This window comes from Citrus sinensis, chromosome 3, assembly GCF_022201045.2.
Source record: "Citrus sinensis cultivar Valencia sweet orange chromosome 3, DVS_A1.0, whole genome shotgun sequence".
NCBI lineage: Eukaryota > Viridiplantae > Streptophyta > Magnoliopsida > Sapindales > Rutaceae > Citrus > Citrus sinensis.
Window position 1 is genome coordinate 34588775 of NC_068558.1, and position 24102 is coordinate 34612876.

The 24102-nt window shown below is 31.5% G+C and overlaps 2 protein-coding genes and 1 long non-coding RNA gene across 12 annotated transcripts in view; 1 reads left to right on the forward strand and 2 right to left on the reverse strand.

The window, feature by feature from the left end:
* Positions 1-7506: 7506 nt before the first annotated feature.
* Positions 7507-24102, reverse strand: part of LOC107174251 (disease resistance protein RPV1-like) — a 52391-nt gene continuing 35795 nt past the window's right edge. For 2 of the 8 annotated variants that reach the window (XM_052436694.1, XM_052436693.1), the window contains exons 2-5: positions 11539-12628; positions 9026-10591; positions 8288-8929; positions 7507-7762 (exon numbers count right to left, since the gene is read on the reverse strand). In XM_052436694.1, coding sequence (XP_052292654.1) covers positions 8327-8929; positions 9026-10591; positions 11539-12628 — 3259 coding nt within the window. In that variant the 3' untranslated portion in view covers positions 7507-7762; positions 8288-8326. Of the gene's footprint in view, positions 7763-8029; positions 8930-9025; positions 10592-11538; positions 12629-12717; positions 13940-24102 lie in introns of those variants that run through there. The other 6 variants (XM_052436692.1, XM_052436688.1, XM_052436690.1 and 3 more) reach the window with 6 other exon arrangements.
* The window catches only part of LOC127900998 (TMV resistance protein N-like), a 69616-nt gene continuing 53543 nt past the window's right edge, over positions 8030-24102 (reverse strand). For all 3 annotated transcript variants that reach the window (XM_052436682.1, XM_052436687.1, XM_052436685.1), the window contains one exon: positions 8030-8287. The gene's annotated coding sequence lies outside the window, so the exon portion shown is untranslated. The remainder of the gene's footprint in view (positions 8288-24102) is intronic.
* Positions 22161-23619, forward strand: LOC127901000 (uncharacterized). The gene is made up of 3 exons (XR_008052981.1): positions 22161-22417; positions 22955-23096; positions 23182-23619. It is a non-coding gene; the product is annotated as an uncharacterized LOC127901000 (long non-coding RNA).

The following is a 24102-nucleotide window of genomic DNA, read 5'->3' on the forward strand; positions in this document are numbered from 1 at the left end:
GAAGAATTCGTGTCAAGCTCATAGTATTAGAATTTCTCTTGATGGTTTTTTCAACTTATTAATTAAACAAAACTATATATAGTATTCTAGATGGTCCGCCCATTTATTAAAATCATAGTTGTGTTCGAGAAAATGATTCCTTAGGTGGTGTTTGGTTGGGAGGAGAGAATGTAGGAGAGGAAAGTAATTTAAATTTTCTTTTTATTTCCATTGTTTAGTTTGACAAAATGTATAAGAATTTAATTTCCATTATAATTTAATATCCATTATAATGTAGAATTTGAATTCCATACTAAGTAGTGAAGAATTTAAATTCCTCTTATATTAAAAACTAAAGTTTCCAAAATTACCCTTTATTTTTTTAATTTATTTAATGTCATTAATAATTATTATTTATAATTTTATTTTATTGATTTAATATTATAAATGGAATTCCGCCGGACCACCACTGGAAGGTTGTCAGACCACCGTCGGTACACCGGATCTCAGCCGGAACTCGCCAGACTTTCGTCGGAAAATATCCAGTTGGCATTGAATTCCGTTGACCTATGTTGACCGACATGGACTTCCGTTGACCCGCGCTGACTTATGTTGACCAATTTATATTTATATTAAATTATATTAAATAGTTTAATATATTAAATTATTTTATATTTTATATTAAATATAAATCATGAATTGTTTTAGAACTTTTTGAAATTAAAAAAGTTTGGTATTAATATTAAATTATATTTTATTACTAATATAGATAATTTAATATTTAAGACAAATGATAAATTTGTGCAAAGAAAAAAATTACAATTCTTTTCCCTATCAAATTTTATGTCAAACCAAACAGTGAAATTTAATTTCACTATTCTCTTCCACTCCTCTCTGCTCCTTTCCCCTCCATTCTACTCTTTTCCTCTCCTCCCCTTTCTTCAAATCAAACACCGCTAGTTTATTTTATGGTTTATTGAAAGTTTCCATGGAGATTCAAGAAATGAAACCGGAAAGTCATGGGAAAATCAATAGGTAGAAAGAAGATTGATAAAACGAAAGCTTCAACCACATAATATATTATTCTTAATCAGTGATTTTCATCAGTATTTGCTTGGGCATTTTGAAAGTTATTTTTAGATTTTAGATTCGTTTAATTTTCAGATTACCTTGTACAAATTTCAGTTGTCATATTATACTGAAGAATTTATTTAAAAAGTATTAAAAAAGGACTAGCCATTTTAATTAAATTTTTTAATTTCAAATACTGACATAAATTCTCATCTATTGATATTGTATAATCCAACAGTAGATATTTAAAATAAAAAAGTACATATTCTGTATCGAAACTTTTTTATAAAAAGTTGAAGTTAAATTAATTAGTCTCACCAGAAAAAAGAAAAAAGATGTTGCATAATAAAATATTGTTCGGTTGATATTGTATTTTTTATGGTCTGTTGAAAGCTCTCCTCCATGGAAACCCGAAGCAAAGGAAACAAGAAAGGTGTAAGCACTTGACACGTATTTATTACTATTTCCAAGTCTATCAATTTCATTCGTCTGTGTTTCATGACTTCATCCTCTTCTTCCTGCAATTGTAATGTCTTACACACCATCAATATAGCATTAGAACAGTCACATAATAAATTCTTTTCATCTCCATGTCTTCTTGGGAAATTTTGATGCCTGAAGGGTATTTTAGTCTTTTTGACATGGGCAGGGAGACTGAAAAAACTTGAATTTAGTGTAAGGATTGAAGATGTTTAGTAAGGTTAAGTTGAAAGGCCAAAAAGTTCCCAATTTTGAATTAAAGGAAGTTTCAGATGAAAAGACGATGTCAAGTTCATATTTGTCGTTAAGGAAAATTCTACAATACCGTGATTAAAATTACGGTATCAATATCGTGATAAATATAAATTTCATAAATTATATATAAAGATAATAAATAAAAGATAAAACAAGTAAATTAATATAAGAACTGTAAATTAGTGTTACTTATAAAATAACATAAGCTTGTAAATCAGCATGAAACTTTAATTTAAAAAAAGTTTTTTTTTAATTATTTAAGTAATGAAAAAAGTTGCTCTTCAATTGAAAACAAATTATTTATATTGAAGACAATTGGAATAAGTTTCATTAAATTGGTTTAACCATAAATTCTATGTTCATGCTAGGAAACTTATAAACCTTTTTTCTTTTTTCGTCATATTATTTGTTAAATATACAAGTTAATTAAGTAAAATTATTTTTCTTGATGTGAATCAAGGGTCCAGCTACTATACCCATGAGGTTTCGTACCCCATTCTTTTGTCTTTTCCCAATCTACCATTGGATTTAACGTGAAAGTTGAATAATGGTTAGATGTGATTATTGGGTCATTAGCATTAAAAGCCCTTGTTGTTCATGCAAAATAAGAAAAATCAAACGTTTTATAATTCTGACATATAAGTCCATAATATTTTAATTTCTTTTACTCTATTGAACTAGGTTTTCAATTAAATGACTTATTCCTGCATTTATTAATATCTATTTAAATTAATAAATTTACTTATTAATTAATATATTAACTAATTTATTACATAGTTAAACAATGTAAATTATTTACTAATCATAATTCATGATAATTACAAATATGATTTTTTTAATTTAACACGGCAACCAATTTTTTGTCACCCATGTGAGTAGAGTTCAAACCCCATATATTTTTTTTTTCTCAAACATGAGATTTTATATGTCAAGTAGATGGAATACACAAAATACGAAAATAAATTTAATTTGATATTCTATGTAGGTAATGTTTTGTTTTTTTATAACATAATATTTAATTAACATACTTAATTATTTAATTATGTAGTAAAAATATTTTAATTTACTAATAATAATAAAGTGTTAGTTTATGAATTTGTAAAATCATTTTTGTTTGTTTGAGCAATGAGTTTTGTATTTTTGGTTGAATTTTTGGCCTAAAATAATAAGAGTAAATTTAATTGTACACTTAAATAAATTTAATTGAGTTTTTGTCCTGAAAATCTGGCTTCTAGAAGCATTAATGCAACTGAAAATTTGTAGGTGTGGGACTAATATGTGAAAATTTAAAGGTTTTTAGCTTTTTTGTTTTTAGAATAAATTACAGGACTCTTTTATAATTGACCTTAAGAAAAAGACAAAAAAGGGGTACCAAACCCCTGTTGTAAAGTAGTTTTGCCCGTGAATCAAGCCAAAAAAATTAAAAAAATTTCTTATTTAGGGTTGTTGTCAAGCAGGTTTAGGATGCAAAATCACTTCTCTTGCAAACAATCTTGAAAAATATGATTTTTTTTTTTCAAAATTTGATTTTAGAAATAAGTTTTATACTTAATAAAATTTCACATATATCATTACATGTATTATATAGATCCAAAATTATCATTATTCAATTTAGAAATAAAAACAATAAATACATAAGGTTATCATTATTATAGTTAGTTTTTATTTTCTTAATAATTCTTAATAATATTTACTTATTTTACATTTCATTTATAAATCTTCTATTTCATTTACATAATTCATATGTTATTTTACACTTAATAGTGATTTATAATTTTTATGTTTCATCTGTAAGTTTATATTTTGTTTATCAATAATACATAATTTTACCACTCTTTTGTTAGTTTATTTGTTTTACTTTCTATTTGCAGGTTTAATGTTTTATTTACTTACTTTTTATTTTATTTTATACTTAATGTTGATTTACAAGTTGTGTAACATTTGTAAGTTTATGTTTTGTTTACTAATATATCGTTTTACCACTCTTTTCTTAATTTACTTGTTTTACATTCTATTTACATGTCTTATGTTTTATTTACTTAATTTATGTTTTATTTTATATTTAATGTTGATTTACAAGTTTTATGTTATATTAATAAGATTTTTATTTTATTCACCAATGATATATCAATTTACCACTCCTATATTAATTTACTTATTTTACCTTTTATTCACAAGTCTTATATTCCATTTACATCATTTATATTTTATTTTACACTTAGTATTGATTTATAATTTTTATGTTATATTTATAAGCTTTTATTTTATTTACCAGCAATATATCAATTTACCACTCTTATGTTGATTTAATTGTTTTACCTTCCATTTACAAGTCTTATGTTCCATTTGCACAATTTACATTTTATTTTACATTTAATATTGATTTACATGTTTTATGTTTTATATTATATATATATATATATATATATATATATATATATATATATATATATATATATATATGTTGGATTTGTTTGAATATTTAAGCTATATAAAATAAAAATACTATTTTGAATAATCTTGGAAGTAAAATTAACCCAAACTCTAGAGTCTATGGAGGAATTACCTATGCCATATGTGTGTGTATATATTCAGGTCTAAAATTAAAATTTGGAATTCAAATTTGAGAAGTGCTTACAACGCTTTTATAATGTTATAAAATTCAGTCTACAAGATTATAAATAAAATTTAGATATAGAGATATATGTATACGTGTGTGTGTGTGTTATTAGGTATGTGACTGACACACGTGCCGAGCTTTCGTGTATATAATTGAGATTTTGATTTAAATAAAATTAACTTAGTTATTGAAATTCTCTTTGGTCCATGCAGATAATGACGTTATCACTCTTATGTATAATGTATAACAACCGTCAACTTTTTGTTAGGGTGGGACCTTCCTTCAAAATCTCTTGAACTTAATTGAAAATGAGAAATTTACAAGAATAGCCTTAAAACTTTTGTGATTTTTAAATTCAAGCTACCTAATTTTTTTTATTATAATAGCCAAACACCTTATTTTTTAACTAAATTACCCTCATCACTTTCATCAAACTTACAAATGCATGCCACTTGATAAAATCCAACACAATTATAATGCTCTCAACCCTAAACAACTTAACAAATCTTCATCAGTCTTAACAAACTTCATCACTCTCAACAAACTTCATCACTCTCAATCGATCAACAAATTCCATCAAACAAACATTGCAAAATTGAAGATATAATCATCAATTGGAGAGCTTCTTAAAGTTAGTTTATACTCTTACACAATATAAACTTTATGCTCTTACACTGACTATACTTGTCAATTATGCAAAACAGATTGCAGCCACATCTAAAGTCAATGACTGTTTGCTAAAGATGATGAGCAATAAAAGAAGGATACTGCTATGTTGGAGCTTATCTATGGTGGATCACGAATCTCAGTCACACACGTAAAGTAATAAATAGTAAAAAACTCATTATAATGTTACGGACCGCCCAAGATGCTAACCCAATTGCCCACAATTTCGGGTTAGAGAGCCAACACAAGGCCAAGAGTGCTAGCTTGGCCCAATTCCAGAAACTTCTAGTAAACTCTAGCACATTTGAGCTTGTAAATACTCTAGAATTCTCTATATATTTCTAGCACATGTAAATTCTAGATAGTTGGTAGATTTCTCTAGAATCTCTAGAGCTTGGCAAGCCTCCCCTATAAATATGGCATGACATTAGGTATTTGTACACAAAAAGCTTAGCACAATTAACTCAACACTTGTAAACTTTCTTATAAGCTTTCTTTTGTGTAACCTAAGTTTTCTTATTTGGCTCAATTGCTCTCTTCTCTAGTTCGAGAAGGTCAATGCTTACTTAGCAACGTTTAGCAAAGTTATTTAAATGCCGCATGAGTTTTCTGCACAAAATAATCATCCCGTGACAATAAGCCTTCTAAGCTACCTGCTCCCTGTCGGGAAAAAAAAAGTCAACTTTTGGGGAAATGTTTTTATTAAGAAAAAAACAAAATGTAGAAGTATGAGCAAACAGGCCGTGTGCCAAAACCTTGTGGGTACCACTGTACGACTTCTAACCTCCCTCCCTGCTTTTCCTTCTGGGCTTGTCCTTTCCTAGGGTAAAATTAAAGTGCAGCATGCAGGCATGGTGGTAAAATTAAAGTTCCCCAAGGATAAAAAGGAGATTTTAATAGTCTTGTAGTTACTTTTCTCAGTGCAAAGTAGATTATCTCCGTTTCTTAAGGTCGTGGGTGTGGGTTGTTTATAAAAATCCCGAGAAAATCACGTCAAAAGGGGTGAAACTTTCTTTCTTAATTTTTATTTTATTCTTTTGATTAAATTTTACTTAAGATTATTTATTCATAAAAATAGGAAATGGCATATTGAGTTTTTCCTGTAAACTCAATAACTGGCTTGAGCGTTAGAGGGTTTACGCCAAACAAATTTTCGGTACCCCTGACCATTCTCTGTAATTCCAGGTACTTGTTGATCATCAGTTTGAAAATTATGTGCTCATGAATATTCTGCTCATAGTCGGAAAATATTCTTGGAGATCAACCAGCAGCTTCCCACCAAATAAATTTAATGCTGATGTAGAGATTTGAGATTGAGCCACTAACCAACTCGTTGGATTTTGGCATCAACAAGTTTATTGAAATTTTTTGTTGTATAAAAGCAGAATGTAAAGGTATAAAAATTCATTGATGCTGCAATGTCTGTGCTTTTGAGAAAGAAGAATTCAATGTCTTTTCTATGCCATTGGATTTTCCACTGCTTGTAAACTTGGGCTCTCGAATGCTCCGTGAACCTTAAAGGCTAAGGTAATTTTCAAAACTGAAGGATTTATTAATCGAGTTCAAAAGGTTGCAAGTTGGTAAGCATTGGCATTTTAAAAATCAATTGTTATTCTCTCAATAATCTCTCTCTTCTGCCGACACCCCAAGCTCAGAAACCCATTGTTCCGACGGACGTGTAACACTTCTAGAAATTAGCCTTTTCTTTCTATATGAAGGTTGAACTCTCCCCGTGAAGTGTTTTCTTTTTCGAGTGAAGGTGGTTTTCTACTTACATACGTAGGGGGTCTTATTTCTCATTTTACCATAAAGAAAATGTATGTAATGATCTAAAGCTCGAGTCTTAAATTATCTTAAATTTATATTTAGAGTGGAGCCATTGGCACTCCTACATTATTCTTACAAAACCCCACTTTAAATAAAATTACAATTAAGAACAATTAAAAATTAAACACTTATAGATTTTTTAGAGTAAGTTACTTAATTCATAATCAATCATTTTAAAAAAAAAATTTATATGTTACGTCCTATCTAACTAAAATAAATTATACAAATTTAGAATAATCTATTATTCTCTTTTAATTTCTTATTGATTAAATATTTTTATACTTAAAATTACTTTGAAATTATAATTTAAAATATGTGTTATTTCAGCCAATGATTAACACAAAAAAATTATCACCCATATAACTTTCTAATTTGTCTGTAGAGTAATAATAAAATTGAAAATAATTAAAAAAATAACACAATAATGAGTTTTAACAATAAAACAAATCAAATGAAAATTTAAAAAAGTGTATCTAAAAAAAATGCATTTTCGGAAATAAAATGAATATAACTAAAAAAAAATTTTATGAGGAGATCAGAGGGGTGCCAATAGTCCACCTCGTAATTAAGAATCTCCCATTACATTGTCAACCAAAAAGACACTTGCATAAGAAGAAGAATTTTTCTGTTTGATTTTATTTGTGGATCCAACATTTCTCATATCCTGAGCGCCTTTCCGTATCAAATTAAAATAGTATTAGCAAACTTGTAGTGCACATTCAATTAACAACTAGTAGTCTAAGAAGCAAAAGAGAGGATTACAAGTTCACAACACCATTACAAAGGATTCAAAATTCCCACACGAAAACATCAATGTACAGATATAAACAATCCGAATTGCTTGCCTTCCCAATGCTACTCTTCCTGCAGTAAGAGTACGGGCCAAGAAAATGTTTTAAATTTAGTGTATTTTCAAAATGCTCATTTTCTCAGAATATAAAAAATGAAAAAATAAAAAAAGAATTCTTACGAGTTTCATCAGCATGATTAAAATCAAAGAAGAAAGCGAGACATAATGTCTCTGACATAATAAAATTACAAAAATTTCAAAAAAAAAAAAAGTTAAAACATGTAATCTTCAGAAGCATATAATAAAAGAACACTTCCACAAATTACCACAATTTCATGCAGTAGAGATTGAAGAGTTGAATTCCACTTATAGACACCGACCTCTTGTTTTGTCTAATGTTAATAATGAAAACAACAGAGGATTAACTGATGCTTTGACTTATTAGCAGGTTGCAATGAATTGTTAACTGATGCTTTGACTTATTAGTTCTGGAGCTAAGTTAAATAAAATAAGGTATTTTCAAAAGCAAAATGGAATACATAGATAAAAACATCATCTTAAACAAATCACAATCTAGAATTAGAGCATTTTCGACATACCTAAGGAAAAAGAATACGTGAAAACGGGTGACTCATTTGTTAAGAAGTGTTGATTTGATCGGCTCTGCAAATTCTCTTGGGACTCGGTTCCAATTCCTCTACATCCGAACTTCCACTCGTGCTTGGCAAATCATCCAATTTCCAAACTTCGGTAGCAAAATTGATAGTAAAATTGTTGGCTTTGATCTCGCAGGGATTTGCATATACTGGACATACTCCGTAACGTTTTATCTTGTGACCCTTTTGGTTTTGGTAACACTTATTGAAGAACTTAAGTGAGACAGTTGAACGATGGTAACCATCAGGAAAGCCAACATTCAAGCAAGGTTTAAAATCAAGTATGACATGATCTGAATCAATGTAGCCAGTGCGCACACTGAAACCTAGATCAACATGTTTGGTTTCAGAGAGAGTCTTTATTTCCAAGTCGGATTGAAAGTCGACGTGGCTATTGCACAAACAAGGAGAATCAACTTTATTAAAATCAAGAACAGCACAAAAAGCAAACCCGATTAAGTTTCTGCAAAAAGAGTGCAGTGGCAGTTGAATACATATTGAAGATCCTGAACTTTGAAAGCTGAACCAGTCAGGAATTTCGCTCCCAGGTAAAACAATATGGGATCCCCTGAGTTTAGAACGTTTCTGTGAAATGACATTTAAAAAAGAAAATTGTAAAATGAAACCATGATTCAGATATAACAAAGAGGGACAGAGTAAACAAGAGAGCGAATTTGATACCTCGTTGATTGCCATTTCATAGCCCAGTCTCAGTGATGCAATTGCCATATGCCGAAGTCTTAGTAGTGAATCTGCCAAAATCTTGTTGTTTGCTTTTCCATTCAGTTTCAAGCAGTTAGTAAACCCAAAATAAATTGCTTGCGACTCCAGCCATCCCCCTCCCCATTGACGAAGGTCAGGAGAGGGTTTGGATAGCTTTTCGAGTACGGATGCATCTAGTTCTTGTAGACATGACGGAATCTCTGGCAAAGATTCAAGCCGCTTGCAGTTCCTTGCATTTAGTGACTGTAGACACAATGGAAGTTCTGGTAATGACCGAAGCATCTTACAATCCGTCAAGTCAAGAGATTCTAGGCACAATGGAAGTTCTGGTAATGACTGAAGCATCTTACAACCCTCCAAGTCAAGAGACCACAGCCGCGACAGTTGCCTGATACTTGCAGGTAAACACTCAAAGTTATTTCCACTTAGATCCAAGCCTGTCAGTGAGGATAGACAGGCAATCTCTTGTGGAATTTCCATTACAGCACAGTAACTTATATTTAGACGTCCCAAAGAAGATAAACCTAATAATAATGATCGAGGCAATGATACCAAACCTTTGCAGCGAGAGAACTCAAGAATTTCAAGTACGTTTGAATCTGCAACAGAGGATGGCAGTTGACTAATAGCTGATCCAGCTGCTGAGATGTGACGCAAAGATTCTAAATTGCCAATGTTATCCGGCAACTTATCAAGTTTAGAGCAATCACTTACGGACAATATTACAAGCCCCGGTAGATTTTCAAATGACGATGGCAGCTCTGTAATTGCCGACCCGTCTAAATTGATGCGTTTTAAATGTTCCATTTTCTCCAAGATTTCTGGGAAGCGCTCAAGGTTCAAGCAGGCACTAAGACGAAGATCAACCAAAGATCTCAATTTACAAAACCTAGTTGAAATCCTCTTCAGCCGTTTGCAATACCTCAAATACAACACTTTAAGATCAGTTAGACACTCTATTGATGATGGAACTTCTTCTATTGCAGACTGGTCTAAGTATAGCCGTGTAATTTTCCCAGAAATCTGTGGAAACTCTATGAGATTAACACAATAGGAGAAATTAATAGTTACTGGACAAACAAAATGAAGATTGCTTGGAAAAGACCTAAGACTTTTGCAGCCCTTAAAAGACAACGCACTGAGATACTTGAAATTCTGGATAGACGAGGGAACACAAGCCTTTTCTCCTTCCCAAAGTTGCTCAACTTTACTAAAACGCAAATTCAGTTCAACAAGGTTCTTTGGCTTGAAATTTGATGGCAGTGTCCTTAATGGATATGTGTCCCAATGAAGATATCTCAATTTTTTAGGAAGATAATCTAGGCCATTTGGAAGCTGCACTTTAGAGTATGAAAGTTGTTCTTCAATGCTCATACTTAGAAGCTTTTCAATCTCATCAAACTTAGGTACATAAAATTTGAGCAATCTCAGATTAGACATAGTTGTGAAGGCTCCGGGGTCTAAATTGATGCCTTTTATTTTGGACAAATCCAGAAATATGACTTCAATTGCATCGGTCCCCTTCTGAAAAAAACAAACAAACAAACAATGAGTAAGCCTAAAACAAAAAAGAACCACTCGTAAACTTTATTAATTAAGAGGTCCTTAAACAAAAAAAAAAATCTGCAATCTTTGATTTTATTTTTTTAATACATTAAATCTCTATATGCGAGAAAAGAAAATTTTGGGGACCATTGCAAAATTAAACTAACCGAAAAAAAATTCAAAATTTCTCTAATTTACAAACATGTTATCTTAATATCTAGAAGTTGAGAAGACGGGGCCTATTTGATTGGTATAAGATTTTGATCTTTTTTTTAGTCCATAGAATCCACAATGTTAGTTTAAAATTAGGGAAAAAAATGAAAGTAATTTTTTTTTTCCACTAGCTGTAATTGTTTCCAAGTTAAATTGAGATACGATCCTTGTCGAAAGGATTTAACCATCTTACAGCCTCCTTCAGGCACATTTAAGCTAAAAGGAGTGATTGGAGGCAGAACTAGGCGGGCCAATCAGTCCATTTTATTAGTGACTGTTGCTTAAAAAAAATTATACTCTAAACCACACTTACTTTTTTGAAAAAAATATAATTATATTGAAATAGAATTAGGTGGGCCAATCCTCATGGCAATCACTTTGTTCTGACACTCTTCACTAAATTTGAAGAAAAATAAAATTATACTCTTCACACTCTTATTCAACATTCCAAAATTGATAAAATCGGGATTTTTCTTGAAAAATTTAAAATTTGAAGACTTGTTCTCTTGACACCCTCAGTTATTAATTTTACCTAATTATGGTTTTTATGATTTTGGTTGTTTTGTTCATAAAAATGCTTTTACTGAAGGATGTTCTGGTAATAATAAAATTTATTAAAAAAACATGGGTGTGCTGGTATGGTTGGAAAAATATGAGTGCATAACTCCAAACAAATAAAAGATATATATATATATAAAATGGAGGATTCTTACCTTATTATGCTTTAGTACGCGGCGGATTTCCTTAGGATCCCACAACCTGCTGCGTTTGCCTGGCTCTTTCTCAGATTCTTGGCGAACAATCTGTCGCCCCATTTCTTGCAATATATCATGCATCTGCAAGAAATCGCCTGATATTGATATGAGTGACTTATCAATAAGGACATCCAGTCCATCAGACTCAGAATCATCAAGAATCCTTGCCACAAAATCTTTATTCTCTCCCTCAAAGAAACACGCAATATCTAGAAATATACTCTTCTCCCCAGGCGTTAATTCATCAAAACTAATCTTTAATTTATCATAAATATCATGAATTTTCGAGTTCCGATTTAAGTTGTCCAGAACATTTTCCCAATGGCTTTTACTCTTGAGGGAGGAACCCAACACTTTAAGAACTAATGGATTGCCATCAGCATACTTTACAACCTTCCATGAGTCACGTTTGAAATCTTTACGACAATGCTTTTCTTTAAAAGCGAATTTACAAAATAGCTCGAAAGCCTCTTCAAATTCCAATCCTTTAACCCTATATATTTTCTCCTCCACTCCAAATTCTTCGAGGACTCGTTTATCCCTAGTGGTTACAACAATTCTACTTCCTGGACCATATTGATGAAGCCCTCCAATCAAACCCTCTAATTGTCCAACTTTATTCACATCATCAAGTACAATTAACACCTTCATGCGTTGGACCCTCCCTTTAGTAAATACTGGAATATTGGGACCAGCTACTTCAAGTTTTTCACTTAATATTGTCGAAAGCATTTCCTTTTGTAGGTCTTCTAGGCCACCCTCTGTTTCTGATTTTCTCCTAACATTTTTTGCAAAGTATTTACCATCAAACTCACCAGAGAATTGATCGAAAATAGCTTCAGCAAGGGTGGTTTTGCCTATACCACCCATGCCCCAAATTCCAACAATTTGGACAGTATCCCACAAATCCATGCAGAGAAATGGTTTAATCTGCTCAATTCGTGAATTTAATCCAACAAGGCCATTGGATGAGTCCGTTGAGACTGTTATTTTTTCCAACTTCTTCAAAACATCTTCGACAATTTTGTTTACAAGTTGCGCATCATGCCTAATATGAAGGTGCAAAGATGCAAAAACATTGAGTCAAATCGGGCCAAGACAGAAACAGAGATAAGATGAATTAGGAAAGAGAGTTACCTGAATTTCGTGGATTCGTGGCCGGCTAGATGGGATGTTTCTGTCAGTGCATCCCTCCACTTCTGAACCATTTCTGGCTTCTCTTTGAACTGTTGTTCGAGCTTATCAAAACCGTGCCCAAAAATTCCGGTTTGATGCCGCACATCGGACGGGCTTACTCCATAGAAGACTGGAATAATAATTTGGCCGTTTGTGTTCTTGCATTCAAGAATCTTGACAAGTTCATTCAGGCACCATTTTGAAGAAGCGTAGTCCTTTGAGAAAATGACCACCGAAATTTTTGAACCTTGGATTGCGTTCAAAAGGGCAGGTGAAATCTCATCTCCTCGCCTAAGCTCTTCATCATCAATAAATGTTTTCATGTTCTTTCTTTCATACAAATTATCATAGAGATGGCAAGTAAAGCTCTTACGAGTGTCCTCCCCTCTAAAATTGAGGAAAACTTCATAATTGTCAGAAGAAGAAGAGGAAGCAGCCATGAAGGAAATTTTAGAAATTTGGTGTCCTGGAGCTTTCGTATGCATGATTTGTCAAGTCAAGAAACATAATCATGATAATGGGGCAGACCAGGAAGGAAAGAAAATTTGATCCAACCAATAAAGGAAGGAAAAGCAAAGAAAGAGAATTTCTTTGCTGTCTTTCTTTGCTGGAGCTAGCTAGAACAAGAGAACCAAAAAAAAAAAGTGATCAATGTGTATGGGTCCTTGAAAGGAAAAGCAAAATCGCTTGGTGGCCAGCAAACTTAAGACCGAATACGTTTTTACACAATATGTCAAGCACATAATGACAAAAGCCATTTCATTTCCCTTTCACACGTCATTAACTTTTGTAACACGGTGTGTGCATCGTCAAGTGAGGCAAAAGGGTTTCGATTACAGTGGGAAAACATGAACAAGAATGCATAATGAATAATTCCTTCGATAAAGCGAAAATTAAACACAGAATAATCCTAAAATTTAAACTCTAATATCTTATAATGCATTGATTAAGTGTTCCCAATTGAAGCTTTCATAAGTATTTTTATTGTTTTGGATAAACAAATTGCACTAGGATAAAAATTTGGCAAATTCAGAGGATAATGGAAAATAGCTATGTTTCAATAGGTCAAAGATTAGAGAACAAACAAGAATTAGTTATTGATATACAAAAGAGAAACACTCCAAAATTTCAAGCAAAAATAGTTTCATATACCATTTCGATTTTGGAATGGGTGAGGTTTTGAACTTCAACAGTTTCCTCTAAAATCAAAAGGCAGCAATTAAACTAGAAAGAGCAAAGAAGACTTATTGGTAACTTATTGAAGGTAAACATTATGGAACTTTCAATGTCATTACCTCACTGTTTAATTTTTATTGAGATTTGTGTAAGTATTTACCTAAATCTTACCTCTGCCTTTAAATTCATAAGTTTTGATTAGTTATGAGACCTTATTTTGGTAGATATTATAATCAAACTAAAACTTAAAATTTCAATATCATTATTCTTTAAAAAGAAATTGAGATTTCAGAGTAATATCACATAGAAAAACTTGCCCACGGACGGTAAGCCAAAAGTCTAGTCAACCACACGCATGAAGCTAACTAGAACAAGAGAACAGAGAAACGCGTGCGGAAACGCGTGGGTCCCTAAAAGAAAAGGCGAGCACATAAATAACTTTCAAAATGCCCAAGCAAATACCGATGAAAATCACTGTTTAAGAATAATTTATTATGTGGTTGAAGCTTTCTTTTTATCAATCTTCTTTCTACCCATTAATTTTCCCACGACTTTCCGGTTTCATTTCTTGAATCTCCATGGATTAACTTTCAATAAACCATAAAATAAACTAAGGAATCATTTTCTCGAATACAGCTATGATTTTAATAAATGGGCGGACCATCTAGAGTAGTATATATAATTCTGTTTAATTAATAAGTTGAAAAAACCATCAAGAGAAATTCTAATATTATGAGCTTGACACGAATTCTTCACTAATTCCAAAACAAGGAGCTGTTTTATAAGAACTGTGGTTGGATTATTAAGTTTTACAATTTGAATATAAATAAGAAAATAAAATCAGGCGTGTCGATGTTTTCGATACATTTCGCTGCTAATTTAATTAATTACTTTATTTCAACTTTATTTCCTGACGGGCATTATATGGCGGGTCCAAGATGAGACCTACAATAATCAATCCTAGAATTTAGTATGGTTACCAAATAACTTGTGTTATTTTGTGTTTGGTGGAAGAGATTGAATATTTAGTTTTAACTTAACCATTCAACTAATTAGAAAATAAATAAAAATTAAATGAAATGCTTGGATATCAATTTAAATATTAATATCGGGGATATAAATTAGTTATAATATAGTTCATTACATAAAATTGATTAAATTAATAATTACACATGAACATAGATGTATATGCTTTCCAATTTCCAAAGTGCTCAAAGCACTTTTCTCACCAAACTTTCCTCTGAATTTCCCGTAGCTGACTCCTTTGTTTGCGTTTTGTGAAATTTCTAGGAACTTTTTTCGATTTAGAATATTGTACATTTTTCTTTTCAGCTGAGATTAATTTAACTTATATAAAATCTTATCCTTTTTTAATATTATTTAAATAAAATTTGTCTATCTTTCATTTTATCAGTCTACTTTCTACCCATTAATTAAGACTTTTCGATTTCTTTTTTTCCTGAGGTTTTCAGTGACTATCTTTCAATAAACCATAAAAATTACTGAGTCATTTATCGAACAATTAGATAACCATATTTCAAAATATCAACTAGAAGTTGCCCTGAAATATTTAATTAATAGTTGAAGAATTGTGATTAGTGTGGGCATCTACATAAAAATTATATTAAAACACTGCTAAAAGATAAAAATAAAATAAAATAAAATAGTACAAACATACACCCATAGGTTAAAACAAAGAAAAAACACGAACCAATACACTAAAATGTTTTAGCTGTAGTTAGTTTTCAGTTTCATTACTTAAGTCCCACGTGCATGTCTCGTGACTGAGGTCAAAAAATGATTGTCACATTAAAGTTCAAAGTACGGAGCGGGGTAATTAAGGAGTGGAGCTATTGGCACCCCTCCATTATTCTTACAAAACCCCACTTTAAATCAAATTATAATTAAGGACAATTGAAAATTAAACACTTATAGATTTCTTTACAACATGTTGAGTGATAAAAAAGCACCAGTCGGGCATGTCCCCATTTCCTACCCGGGGGCGAATCTCCTCGGCCGAATGGTATGAGTAGACTCCTGGTGATGTCTTCTATGTGGAGCACGTAACAATCGACCAGGAACTAGTACCAACCAGAAACAAGTACTGATCAGAAACGAGCATGACTAGAAACGCATACCGACCAGAGACTTGTGGGTCTCTAAAAGAAAAGGCAAGCACATAAACGAAAAAGCCATTACATTTCTATTTTATATGTCATTCCTAATTTTTGTAACATGGTGTGGCAGCATATGCACAATTAGGGGTGGGCATAAACCCACAACTCATGGGTTTACCCAAACTCAAACCAAATAAAATGGTTTGGGTTGGGTAAATTAAAAAAATGGGTTGAATTTGGGTTTTTATGTATGAAACCATTTTATAATGGTTTGGGTGTGGTTAACCCATGGGTTAAGAAAAAATTTCCAAAACTAAACAAACCGCTGAAAACAAAATAAACAAACCGCTGAATCTCTCTCCATCTTCTACAATCCCTAACGACAAAAGTGACGTGGTGGATCTCTCATTGTCATCGACTCCTAAAGTCCCCACTTCGATTGCTATCGTCCTAATGATTTAAGGTGAGGCTCTGCTTCAATTTTTTTTTGCTTTTATTATTGTTGTGGTGGCTCTTATTTTTAGATAATAGTGAAATTTTGACTCTTGTTTTAGCTTCATCCTGACACTTATTCCATCCAATATTAGCTAGCAATAGCAATAAGAGCTGGGCTCCTATCGTTTTACAGTAATAAATTATTCAGTAGAAGAGAGATGAACATTGGATTAGCCACAGATAGCTAGCCTCCCCTGCTACATGACAAATAACATAAAATATCGAGTTCTTTCACATATTGCTAAGGATGTGTTTGCAATTCCAATATCTACAGTAGCTTCAGAATCTGCATTTAGTACTGGAGGACGCATCATTGATTCATTTCGTAGTTCTTTAAGTCCAAAGATGGTGGAAGCTTTGATATGCTCACAAAATTGGTTACTTCACACTTTTGTCCCATTACAAGATGAACCAACGATGGAGGAGCTTGAGTTTTATGAAGCCATGATGTCAGGTAACTACTGTTTATCATAACAAGTGAAAAAAATTATATATTTGTTTATCACTAGTCTTTTTTTATTAATTTATTTTTATTTAATGTAGAGTTTGGATCAAGTGCAACAACGGAGGCAATGACTTTAGATTGATGTTATTCTTACAATTTTGGTATGAATCATGTTCCTTTTTTAAATTTACTCATCTTTATAACTATTCAACATGATTCATACCAAAATTGTAAGAATAACATCAATCTAAAGTCATTGCCTTTTAAATTTACTCATCTTTATAACTATTCAACATTATAAATTATTTATTTATTTATTTATCTTATTTAAGGATGAAGATGCCAGTGAGTGCCATTTGCTTGAGGAAAGATGAAGATGGTCCCAAAAGTATCAAAAGTATCACACGGCTGGGTGTCCTCATTTGAATGATTTAACATTAATAGGTGGCATTTTTAAGGAGCTGCCCTCCACAAATTTTACTCAGCATTTATTTCACTTATTATTGTTAATTTTTAATATCATTTATTTCATTTATTTTAATATCAATTTAATAATTAATAACAATTAATAATTATTATAATTTTGATATAATTAAATTTTATTAAAATAAAAATTATTTTGATAATAAAATTCAAACCAAACCCAAACCAAACCCAAATGGTTTGGTTTGGGTTGGGTTAAAAATATTTGGGTTGGATTCAAATTTTTATGGTTTGGTTTGGGTTGACTTAAAATCCAACCCAAACCAACCCATGCCCACCCTTATGCACAATCAAATGAGGCAAAAGGGATTCGACTATCGTGGCAGAACATGGACGAGGACGCGTGATGAATAATTCCTTCGATAAAATGAAAAACAAACGCAGAGAAAATAATTTCTTATATGACAAGAAATCAAAGTAATGTGAAGGAACATGATGAAGAAATTGCAGACCGATCAATTATCCCCATGGACTCCTATAAATTCAACCAAGATAACAATTCCAATCTTACCAAATTCTTGAGTTAAATTTATTCAATGCTTTTTTTTTTAGAGAAATTTTTTCCAATGCTACTTTCCCTTTTTTGGGGAAATTAGAACTGCGGCATGTATAGAAGACATTGAGGTATAAAGCAACATTAATTTCATGGGTTATGCGTTATACGCATAATATATTTTCAGTCCAAATTCAACTATGAAAAGAGGCTTGAGAACTTAAAATTAAGCTCAAACTAAACAGACGAAGTAAATACATGATTATGCAACATAACATTAATTCTCTCAATTTATAACTGTTTTTGCCACACGAATCTTGCACAGTTAATCCTAATTGAAGACTAAAAAAGAACAATTGGAACAAGGTTTTGGAACAGAATGATATACAATCGATATGTTCCATTTCCAGTCGTCATAACTAATTAACTGCAGTTTCTAGACTCCTAATTATACTAGCCATAAGAAACTGTTTAGAAAACTGGTGATCAGATTAGATTTTGAAAAGAAATAATGTTCATTTTCCCTTTGCTACCTTTTTTTTTTTTTTTTATACCAAAGAATTCTATCATGAAAAGAATCAATTTAATCACCTTTTCCAGCAGCACAATTTTTCTTTTATAAAATTTGACCACGGAGACAAAGAAGAATTATTCATACCTTCATCAGTAAGGAAATACTTTTCGGTATGGCTAGGGTGAGAAAAGGCTTTCCACAAACACTTGTACTTTGTATTCCTGTAAATTTTCTTTAAAGTCAATAAAAACCATAAGTTCTTTACAATAACCATCTCTTTGATCAAAAAGTGCCGTATTCCTTTAGAATTTAAAACCGGCAAAACCGAATCAGTGTCTTTGAAGAGACATAATGGTCGTAATTCTTTAAATGAGTTCGCTATGGAAATCCTTATCCAAGATTCTTTCACGCCATGTTCTTTCGTAAACCAAAATTCATTTTGGAATACTCTGATGAGAATGTCAAATAAAACGGCATTGAAGGAAGTTTTCAAAGGCAGAATCTGCACTTGTCAAAGGGATGATATGCACTTGTCAAAGACACGACCCGCGTCGAACGAATCAACACATTTCCTTTCGTATTCGCATATGTAATCTTTGAAAAAATGTAACTTCTGCATCTATAAATAACGCTCAGTGTATAATATTTTATTCAAGAAAAGAAAACAAGTTTTTTCATACTCCTCGTCCGAACATACAGGGACAGTCTCTCATAACTTCAGCCGAATACTTATGATGATGATCATTTGTGATTTCATCAGGCATAGGGTTGATGGTGAAAAATTTTGTATGTGTGAAGAATTGAGCTGTGGATATAAGGGACTTAAGTGTAATCGAAAGAGAGTTATTAGGCCATAGTGCAGATTGCATTTAGTTTATGGGTCGATATGCGAAATCTGTTATGGTCGTTACTATTGTTTCTGGAAATTTTCTAGAAACCTCAGCATAAAAGGGGCTTTTGCATAGCCTCTGGTGTGCGTGTGATTTCTCTTTCGTTTCCTCATCAAATTCTGTAATTCTTGCTTTGATAAAAAGCTTATAATCATTTCTGTAATGTGTGATCAGTGCGTAATCATTTTGAGCAATAAAAGCTTGTGGGTTTTTCCTTCAAACAGTGTCGTTTTGGTCAGTTTGTTAGTTTGATCTGTTGGTGGAATTTTCTTTGGTTATTTGTTCTCAAATTTCAACCGTATATAAAGTTTGAACTCTAATGGCTTATAATGTATTGATTAAGAATAATCCTAAGAGTTCCCGATTGAAATTTTTAATGACTATTTTTATTGTTTTGGATATACAAATTGCATTAAGAAAAAATATTGTCAAATTCAGAGGATAACGAGAAATAATTATGCTTCAAAAGGCCAGAGATTAGAGAACAAAGAAGCATTCATTACTGATATACAAAAGAGAAACACTCCAAATTTGCAAGCAAACTAGTTTCATATACTATTTGGATTTTGGAAGGGGTGAAGTTTTGAACTTCAGTTGTTCCTCTAAAATCAAAAGCAGCAATTAAGCGTTCTCAATTAGAAAGAGCAAAGAAGACTTATTCGTACCTTACTGAAGCTAACATTATGGCACAGTTGTTCATATATAATGGCTGCTCTGTTATGCTAGCTTCTCTGTTTTTGCTTCTATTTTTGCTTACAGTTTTGAACATAAATTCTTGCTCAAATAACCCATAATTAAATAACACTAATATGGCTCGTGAAATCCCATAATAGCTAATTACGCAACTTTCTCCTCCTCCTCAATTCTGTCTTCCCCTGCTCGTACACTAAATTCAAAATTCAATGCCCCGAAAAACAACACAAGAAATCTTTGAGTTAATTCGCGACAAGTTTATATATAGTAGCAATTGAAAAAGGAAAAAGAATAAAAGAGTTAATTATTATTCAGACCTTCACTTATTAGGAAGTTTATTAAAAGTACTTTTCTTTATAGATGTTAGTGATGAAGTAATTGTGTCAAGTGAGCTTTTCACAGCATTTTCTCCTTTAATCATGGAAGAACTGAAGGACTCATTTACGCCAGCTAAAAAATCATCAAAACTGCATTTTCAGGCTTCAGTATTAGGAAGTTTGTTATGCTATTGGGTGAGATCAAGCTCTCAGCATATACTTCCACATGATACTTTCTAACATTTTCTTGAAAGCCATCAATCATAAAATCTTCATACTTTTTTCCATCCTTTGGATCAATAAGAACAAATTTCTCATCTAAAACAGACAAAATAAAATCACTGTCCTTCATTGAACATAATGGCTGCAATGCCTGAACTGAATTGGCTAATGAAATTTGAGTCCAGGATTCTCTCAGCCCATATTCTTTCATAATCCAAAATTCTTTTCTTTCTCGACATGGAACATAGTCTTCTTTTATTTCTCGACATATGTCTCTGTACTTTTCTCTCTCTACTGATCCACACTTTTTCATACTTCTAACTATCTTTTTTTTTTTTGAGTTGTGATTTATTCAATTATTTTGTATTTTTAATCACAATTATTTAATATTTAGTTAGTTTTGATATTGATTAGTGATTGAAAGTGTATTTTAGAAGACTTCCGGTCTCTTGAAAAAAGGAAAAATGGAGAAGAAGAAGAAGTGTTCTTGATTTTTTTGTAGGCATTAAAGTTAAACGGTTTGAAATGATATTTTGTTTTAATTTCACTCATTAATCTCATTCAGGATAAAATTATAAATGCAAATAAATGAGGTTTCATAAGTATTTTTATTAGTGTTAAAAGGTCCACTCACTAAATAAACATGTTTTACCCAAACCAATCCGATTAATAAAGTTATTGGGTTGGGTTGATCAGGTTAAAAATCAAAATTAAAAATTAAATAAATAAAAAAGGCATAAAAACTATCTGTTACTTGAAAATAAAAAGAATTTCTAATAGTTAGTTCTAATGTCCCATATCCAAAACATGCATATTAAATAAATATTATAAGTTAGAAATAAAATATCTAAGAAATAATGAATGAATGAAATACCATATTTTTGTTGAGAATTAATAGTGTGATTTTAATTTTGATATTGGAGTCTAAAGCAATAGATAGTACAATGAAATCATAAATGCTACGTTTAAATAACCTCTTTTATAAAATAATAAAAAAAGGTTAAAAATTAGGTTAGCATTTAGGGTTTAGCAGTTAAGGATGAACATATTATTGTTGTTGTTGTTGTTGTTATTATTGTTATAATTATTATTATTTACATATTAATTAATCCAACCCAACTCAATTATTAACGAATTTGAAAAAATTGACCCAATTAATCCACAATAATTCATTCAACTCGTCTAAATTAGATTAGGTTGAATTTGATTTCTACACCTACATTGAGCAACAAACCTCAACGTGATTCTATGAGGTCTTTGATTGTTTATAAAATTGATTTAGAATACATAATGGAGTGTATCGACAATGAAAGTGCAAAACAACTTATTGTACATATTAAAATATGCAAAACAAGGGTAAGCTTACGTTACATTTGGTGTAAGTAACAGTTGTGACGTGACCATTTGACTCACGTAAGAGCAGCACGTGGCGATAAGGCGCAGTAGAACAAAATGTTGAAACCGGTTGGTAATCAGTTGCAAGATGTGTCAACGGTAAACCCAATCCTATGCATTCCTCATAATAGCCGGTTGATGATTAGGCACGTATTAATGAAAATTTTGAAAAGAAAAAGAAAAATTGAAATTGAAAAATTTTTAAGTGGGTTTTAAAAGTTCATAAGCCAAAATCTCATTAACCATTTTTTTGAAGGAAGCAACATCTCCTCTCTGAAACGTCATATGCCACTATTCATACATTTTTATTATGAAAATTATTGAACCAAGGCTGAGAAAAAGGGAAAAAAAATAAAGAAATTCTTTCAGAGTTGTCTGTTACTACTACATAGAGAAATGACGGGGAGCTGCAGTTTCAGAGGTGAGGGAGGGTTTCGTAAATTTCACAATTTTTTTCGTTATTCAACTTATAATTTTTTTTTTTGGGAGTGATGAAATGTTTGTAATATCATTGATTGGTTTATCGATTAGTATCCTCATAGTTATATCTTGCTTCAAATTCTTAAATAGGCCACATGCATCAAGTGTTTAATGAAATGTCTGAATGGCATAAGCAAATACTAGTTGGCTAATTTTAAACATGTTAATCGGTTTACAAATTCATGTTTTAGAGTTCAACTATTTTCATGTAATTTCATTATTAACATCGTATGATTTGTTATCGATGAAGTGAGAATATTATAAGTGGAATGAATAGTTGAGCAGGTGCTTTAAGTTTCAAAGTCTTTAGAGAATGACTTAACAGAACGTTCTGTTTTTATGGCATGAGCATATAGTTAGGATTATATATAACGGGTACTGTCATCATATAGCATGATTATGTTACAATTCATGGACGAAGGAGTATGTGTTTTTAATTTTGTCCTTATGTTTAACATACTTGCACAATTGTCCTCAGGTTTTATAAATGGAAAAGACTGCTATAAATGGAAAACACACAAAAGAATCTGCAGGAATGGCATTTAAAATTTAAGCTAGACAAATGGATTTGTGACGCTTGAGAAGAAAGTAATCTGCTGGAACTAAAAACAATGAACCGGGTAAAAGAAAGTTATCTTATCAAGCTACTAGTGCTTTTTGAAATAAGAAGAATGAGTTGTTCCATTTGTTTTTTTATATTTCCAGGTTCAATCAATCCTGTGCACATGAGAGCGAACTATTGAAGTGAATATAAACAATAAAATGGCGACAGTTGCTGGAAAGGATACCAAGTTGTAAGGCGATGATGAACATTCTTTGACGGGTATAAGGTGGTCGTTATTCATACAGCAAGGAAAGATTGAAATGAAGCATAATGCTTCGAAGTTTGTAGATGGACCTCAGACTGTCTTGCTGGGGTATCATGCGAAGACCCATGATATTTTCACACTTGTTTAATTGTTATTTTATTTGTATCCTCTATTGTCACCACGCCTATCAAGTTTTATATAGGTATATCTCTTTAAGGAACAACTGAAATATGTTGATTTAATATGATCTCTTATTTTGGGTAGATGACTGCTGTCATAAAAGGAATATATATGTTAAATTTTTTGCGTTAATAAATTTATGTATTTATCACTATATTCAGCTTAATTTCTATGGCTTTCAATTGCTTCGGACCAATATAAGGAAAGTCTAAAGGATGGTCGTTATGTACGTATCATAAATGATGTTGATCGTGTTGCCGATTTATCAAGCTATAAACATGGTCGAACTACTGTAACTTTATCATCCTTGACTTATTCACTGGAATTCACAATATATGAATAGTCTAATTAGCTGAACATATAACATATCAGCATAAGAAACCAAAATTCAATAATGTTGAATTAAGATAAACTCGTACAAGCATTTGCAAATGTTTCATCACTCTTTTTCCCATTGCAACGGCTTAGTTGACAGAATTATAAATAATATAATATGCCTACTTTCTACGGCCATGATCCTTCTAGTTCGACCTCCTGCCCTGAGCAAGGTACTTCCTCTCGAACATCTTGGCACGTGCACTTTGTTCAACCTTAAATGACTAGATTCCAAATATCAGTTGTACCCATCAATTAAATT